We start from the raw sequence: 6,974 nt of genomic DNA, 5'->3' as shown, positions 1-6,974 counted from the left end.
GAATTGGGAGCTGAGATTGCTCCCTGGCAGTTTTGACTTCCCCATGTTACAGAACCAACAGGAAGAGGAGATCATGCTCCTAGGTGGGGTGATTGATTCTGATTGCCAAAGGGAAATTGGAATGCTGCTACATAATAGGAGCATGGATAACTAGGTGACTCTTGTGTTCAATAGTAATGGTCAGTGGGAGGTGGACTGGCAACCTAATAAAGACAGGTCCTCAGTAGGAACGGAAGTTTGGGTCCCCCTGAACAGGTTTAAAAGGAGCCCTGGTGCAGTGGTTAAGCCTTCAGCTGCTAACCAAAAGGTTAGAGGTTTGAACACACCAGCCGCTCCACAGAGGAAAGATGTGGCCGTCTGCTCCTGTAAAGATTATAGTTTTGGAAACCCTATGGGGCAGTGCTACTCTGTTTTATAGGGCTGGTATGAGTCAGAAGGAGCCCTGGTGGCAGAGTGGTTAATGATATGGCTGCTAACCAAAAGGCCAGCAGTTTGAATCCCCTGTCCACTCCTTGGAAACCCTATAGGGCAGTTTTATTCTGCCCTATTATTTATTTATTTATTTAAATTTTTTATAGGGTTGTTATAAGTTGGAATCAACTTGAAGACAATGGGTTCGATTTTTTTTTCTCATATCATTCAGAATCGACTCAACGGCAACAGGATTAGGTTTTTTTTTTTTTTTTTTGGTTTGACCAGGTTTTGTTTTTTTTTTTTTAAAAAATGAGGAATCTGTAAAGGAAGCAATGATTACCAAATAAGGCCTCATGATCAGTTACAGAAGCGCGTACTGTAGCATCTACATTTTACAATAACTGTTTATGTTTCCCTTTTTCTATTTACCTTGTATGAAGATTACAGGTGGTGGTTAGTATTAAAATTTAGCTTCCAAGTCCGATATGACTGACTTGACTTCATTCTCAGGTAATACAGGAGCTGATAGGGCTTTGAATTTTCCCTATTTGTTTGTTTTTTATTAAATTATTTTATCCAAATGAAAGAAAAGACTTGATGGGCTGTGCTGGTTGCTTTCCATTTCCCTCTCCAGATCCACTCTCCACCATTCTCTGTACCAGGGAGGTGGTCACTCATGGCTGCAGCACCTGTGCTCCTTTGCCCCCAAACTTTCAAATGACTGAGCCGATAGGACGAGCCTATGGGAACTTGAATGGTAGAAGGAGAGAAAGGCAGAGCTTCTAACTGTTTCATTCTGGTTCTAACCCCTGCTAAAAATTTGCATGTCTAAGAAGTTCCCAGGAGATTCTAATACTGCTGGTTAGGGACCAAGTCTGAGAACCACTAGTACAGCCAAACCCAAATCAAACCCACTGCCACTGAGTCAATTCCAACTAATAGTGATCCTACAGGACAGAGCAGAACTGCCCCACAGGGTTTCCAAGGCAGTAAATCTTTATGGAAGCAGACTGCCACATCTTTCTTTCAAGGAGCAGCTGGTGGGTTCAAACTGCTGACCTTTTGGTTAGCAGTTGAGCGCTTAATCATTGTGTCACCAGGGCTCCTTTGCTAGTAGAGCAGTGGTTCTAAAGTTTATCATACATAAGAATCACTTGGGGATCTTTTTAAAAATGTAGATTCTGATTCAATCTATCAGGGATAGAAATGCAAATTTTCAGCAGAGGTTTGAGCCAGGAAGAACCAGTTCAAAGCCTTGGAGAGATGCTGAGGTATTTCTTCCTCACTCCCTCCCTGCCTTACCAGTGGCAGTGACTGTGTTCTTCTACCTATGGCCACTGCTGTGGTGAGGCAGCCTGTGTCACCACCACAGCTCTCAGTCTCCAGAAATGTGAGATAAAAAATTTCTGTTCTATAAATGAACACATCTGTCTTGGAAGAAATACAGCCAGAATACTCCTCAGAAGCAAGGATGGCGAGACTTTGTCTCACATACTTTGGACGTGTTATCAGGAAGGACCATTCCCGGAGGAGGACATCATGCCTGGTAAGGTAGAGGGTCAGCAAAAGAGAGGAAGGCCCTCAACAAGATGGACTGACACAGTGGCTGAAACAATGGGCTCAAACATAGCAACAATTGTGAGGATGGTGCAGGACAGGGCAGTGTTTTGTTCTGCTGTACATATGGTGGCTATGAGAACAGACTTGCTGGTATCTAGAAACAACAACAACAACATAAGCCACCCAATTCATGGTACTTTGTTACAGCACCCCAGGAACCTAATATAGGTAATAATATCCAACTGACTGTTCTAAAAGCAGTATTCAGCACAGATCCTGAGTGGGTCAGTCGGTAACTCCTACAGGTGCCAGCTGATACCGCCTCTCCACTCTCAGCACTGACTTTAAAATGTCTCCTTCTGCCCAGACATTTGAAGGCTCACTCCTTGTAGTACCAGCTAGCTGTTAGGCAGGAAGTAGCTAAGTAAATTAACTTACACTTCTGTGTGAATGACTGTCAAGACTCACTGCATTTAACAACCTACAGTTATTTATATTTAAAAGCAAAGTTTTATTACTCAAAGGAATTAATCACTAATAGGAGGAGACTCGCAGTAGACTGCAGTGAGGACAGAACAAGAGATAATATCTCTTCATTGCCCCTCAAAAATTAACTGTTGAAAAATGACCACCTGTAGTAAATCAGATCTGGGTTCTAATTCCAGTGTTTACTGTGAAAAAAGTTGGCAAATTAAAGTCTGCCAATGTCTGTTTCTCAGTTCATCAAATGGGGATAGTAATCTGTTCCATAAAGCATCAACCGCCAGCTCAAACTTACCTAGGTATCTGTCTTCCACACTCGAGTATGAGCATTTTTAGGAGATTTTAAGCCTCATTCAGGGTCCGGCACAGGGGAGCACAAGCTGCAGGCACTCAATAGATACTTGATGGGAAGTCCATGAACATGGAAGGGATTTGCAAGCTGTAAAGTGCCGCCCGTGCCCTCAGTTGTAGCAATACTGATCATTATTACTCCACCTGTGAAGAATACAAATCCTCCACTAATCGACGCTGATGCCGGGGATACAGGCTAGGGGGGTGAGTTCCACGGGGCAGGGACCTCTGCAGCAGGTTTCATTGGGATCCTTAAGAGTGTAGATTCCTAGAGCCAGATCAAAAAAAATCCCAACTCAGCCCTTCTTGAGGCCATGGAACCCAGATTTGGGAGGTGGCTGATGATGGTGACAATCCCAATATCCCTCTTTGAGGAATGCTAGGGGTACCAGGAATAGTAATGGAAGCGACCACGGACATAGCCCTTTCTGAGCGACTTTCAAGCTATGCTTTTAGGGAAGTGGAATCTCTATTTCCTGGGTTTGGCTCCTTAAAATGAGGCTGGCAAGTAGGATTCTTCGTTTTCAAAAAACTTTCCTCCTGCGGAAAGTCGAGAAGTAGAGGGCAGAGTTAGGCCCCCATTTATCAGCCCTCCGGGAAAGGGTTGACCACTCAGCTGGCGTCACCCTCTCGCGGAGGGTCTCCCAGAAGGCGGCGGTTTTCTGAAGCCTGTTCTCCCCGCCTCTCCACGCCCTCGCCCTCCTGCCCAGCGGCACCCAAGGAGCGCGCAGCGCCTTTTGGTACCGAGGCCTGGGGGGCGGGGGGCGGTTTGCCTAGAGCGAAGGCGGAGCCCGGCTCCAGCCACCTCCCTGGCGCCAAGGAGAAGACGCTTCTCTCCCCCTTACAAGCCCCCGCTCCCGCCCCGTCCGTCGGCCCAGGTCTGGGGCCCCGGTGTTCCAGGCCTACCCGGTCTTCGTGCTCCTCCCACTGGGCGCGCCAGGCGCGAAGCCTGCGACTTGCGAGCAGAGCGCGGCCCAGCGCAGCGCGGCGCAGCGCAACACCGAACGGCGCAGCTGGGCATTTCCCGGGACAGCCGGGGCAGGCGCTGGAGCGTGCCGGCCCGCGGACGTCCTGGCCACGGCTGCGAGGGAGCCGCCCGGTGGCCCGGCGCGAAGCCGCCTCCCAGCAGTCTGGGCAACTGTACTGCTTCTGCTTCGTCTGCCGAGCCCCTCCGAGTGGGCGGATGGTGAGTGGCTTGGGGTGGCGTGTGGGGTCCCGGTGGGGAAAGCAAAGCTGGCTGAGGCTGCTCCTTCGGAAGGACTTGGCAAGCGGAGAGTCTGGGAGGGAACGAGGCCAAGGGCCCTTCTGCGACCCAGCATCTCTATCTGGACCCCCCAAATCTCCTTGTGCCTGTGCGCCGGCACACCCGCTGTGCTCCTGAACCCTCCCTTCATGCCGGGCGCAGACGGAGGGAGCCCCTGTGTTAGCCTTTCAGCCCCACCGCTAGCTTTCCCAAGATCTCCGTGAGAATTCTTTAAAATGATATCACGTCCAGGATGCCCTCGGACCTATTCTGCAGAGATTTAATTTTCCACCGTACGTCATTTCTCAACGTCTAATAAATGTGTCTCCAGATGGCAAGCCCAGTGTTTGGAGGACTCCCTTGGATATTTTGACTTGGTTCAGGAAGATCTGAAAGATGAATGGGAATAAACTAGGCAAAGGCGAGGAGAGAGTGCCGTGGGTAGAGGGACTAGCACGTGCAAAGGCTCTGTGAGTGGCAGGGAAAAGTGGTAACAGGGCATCAGATAGAGCGGCAAAAGTAGGAGAAAAAGGAACTCCAAATATTAGATTTTTTAGTGCTGTTTGTCCTTAATACCACTTGAAGGGCTCTTTGCTTCTGATCAAGGACGAATGTCCTGTTTCTGGTAAAAACTGCTGTTAATTCTTTATTTTTAAGTTGAGATATGATTCACATAAAATTCACCATTTCGGAGCGTCCAAGTCTTTTGTTCCTGTTACATTCACTGTGTTGTGTAGCCATCACCACTATCTAATTTCAGAACATTCTGGGAGAGGGGAAAACACACACACACACACACACACACACACATACCTATCAGCAGTCAGTCCACTGTAAATTCTTTATGGTAGTATTTTTTGCTTAATTGACACTCGGTTATGACAATTAAGATAATTTTAAAGAAGGCAAGTAGAATAAATAGGAGCTATATTAACTTTTGAATTACATGTACTGTTGAGCCAATGGAAACCCTGGTGGTGTAGTGGTTAAGTGCTACCATGGTTGCTAGCCAAAAGGTCGGCAGTTCAAATCTATCAGGCGCTCCTTGGAAACTCTAGGGGGCAGTTCTACTCTGTCCTATAGGGTCGCTATGAGCTGGTATTGACTCGATGGCAGTGGGTTAGGTTAGCTGAGGCAATTTTCATTCCTTTTAAAGAAATATCTGTTCAATGAAGGTTTTCAAATTTCACCCCATTGTAACTGCTTAAGCAGAATAATTTGTGCTTATTTGAGTTGATGTGAGTCATAGAGATTTGAAGGCGGAAGTATTATTGGACAGAAAGAAGGTAACAGCAGCAAAGCACATGTTTTCTTCTTTGTGAGAAATGCCTCCGTTCTTCCTTTCCTAGTAGAGGATTATAGTTACACTTCCTTTTAAAAAACTGCTTTTGCTGAGCTCCAACTTTAATTTATAAGTATATTATGAAAAGATTCTTTTCTTAACTAAATGCACGCTTAAATACCACCACTTCCCACATTTAGTTAGTTGTGTGAATTTAGGGGTAAAGGGCTACAGTGATGGGAGGAGGAAGAAGAAACGTTCATCCAAAGTGTGACACATTGCAGGCATCTGAAAAGATAGAACTGGAGAGAAATGTCTTAAAAAAAAAGTCAATGAAACAAAAGTCAAGTGAAAAACATGTAGTTTACCTTTGATTAGTTAGACATGCATCTCATACTACTGTACTTTTAAATACTTTTGAAGCTGAAAAATCCTTACGTTAACTGAACGCAAATGAACTGTTTTGGTTATGATTATAGGAAAAGATTCGTTAATTTAACAGGTATTTATTGCTGTTGAGGATAAAATGGTGAGGGGAAACAGGTCCTTGCTATCAGTGCACTTAAAATCCAATGGGGAGAGGGTCCTTATGCAAATAATAATACGAATGAAACCTGAAATTGCAACTTTGATAGGTGATAGGATTAAATGATAGAAGGTGCTCTGAAAACACCTGGTGGGGGAGAGTCTGAAAGATGAGTAAGCATTTCCTAGGCAGAGGGAGAAAAAGAGTGTCTTCGCTGTGAAGAATACCATGTTCAAAGAACCTTTTGGGTGGCAAGGAAACTGGGACGTGATAATAGGAGAGTGGTGGAGCCAAGAGTGCAAGGGGAAAGTGGCTGGAGATGATGTTGGAGAAATTGACTGAGGAGCAATGCTTTGAGGCCTCATAGACCGAGCTTTGTCTTTATCCCAGAAAGGAAAGGAAGCCATCAAATGGTTTCAGATATGAGAGCGACTGATCAGATCTGCATTTGGAGACTATCACCCTGATTGCAGTGTAGGGAGCGTGGATGGCATCGGGGCAAGATTGGATGTAGAGACACCATATGGAATACTGTTCCAGGTGAGAGATGGTGGCAAAGAGGCGGAGAGAGGTGAATGGAATGGGTCTGGGCTGAAGAGAAAAATGTGAGTCTGTGTAAGGATGGTCTTTGAAACTGTGGGCACGGATGGAATCCTAAGGAAAGCTTTTAGAGTGAGAAGACCCAGAACTGAGCCTGGAATGACAGAAACAGGTTTAGAATTAGTGAATCTATGTTCATGATATATATTGGCCTATAATTTTTATTCTAATATTCTTGTCAGGTGTTAGTATCAGGACTATGATGGCTCCTTTTTAAAATGTTTGGTAGTGGGGCCATCTGTGCCTGGAATTCTTGTAGGAAGATTTTGAATAATTAATTTCTTTAATAAATATAGGAATATTCAGATATCCTTGTTCATTTTGTGTCAGTTTTGCTTTTTAAGAAATTTGTCCATTTCCTTTAAGGTGTTGGATGTACTGGGATATGTAACATGTTGTTAGGTGTCATTGAGTCAATTCTGACTAAGAGCAACCCTACGTACAACAGAATGAAACACTGCCCAGTCCTGTATCATCCTCATTGTTGCAGCCACGTGCGTCATCCATGTCACTGA

General features: G+C 45.5%; 1 protein-coding gene across 1 annotated transcript in view; it reads left to right on the top strand.

Annotated features, from left to right (window-relative positions):
- The first annotated feature begins 2,988 nt into the window (after positions 1 to 2,988).
- The window catches only part of LOC126058685 (translation initiation factor IF-2-like), a 255,299-nt gene continuing 251,313 nt past the window's right edge, over positions 2,989 to 6,974 (top strand). The window contains exons 1-2 of the mRNA XM_049853904.1: positions 2,989 to 3,012; positions 3,425 to 3,994. Coding sequence (XP_049709861.1) covers positions 2,989 to 3,012; positions 3,425 to 3,994 — 594 coding nt within the window. The remainder of the gene's footprint in view (positions 3,013 to 3,424; positions 3,995 to 6,974) is intronic.

The sequence above is a fragment of the Elephas maximus genome, chromosome 15 (genome assembly GCF_024166365.1).
Source record: "Elephas maximus indicus isolate mEleMax1 chromosome 15, mEleMax1 primary haplotype, whole genome shotgun sequence".
Lineage (NCBI taxonomy): Eukaryota > Metazoa > Chordata > Mammalia > Proboscidea > Elephantidae > Elephas > Elephas maximus.
Note: the sequence above shows the minus strand (reverse complement) of the source record. Positions and strands in the feature narration are given on the sequence as shown.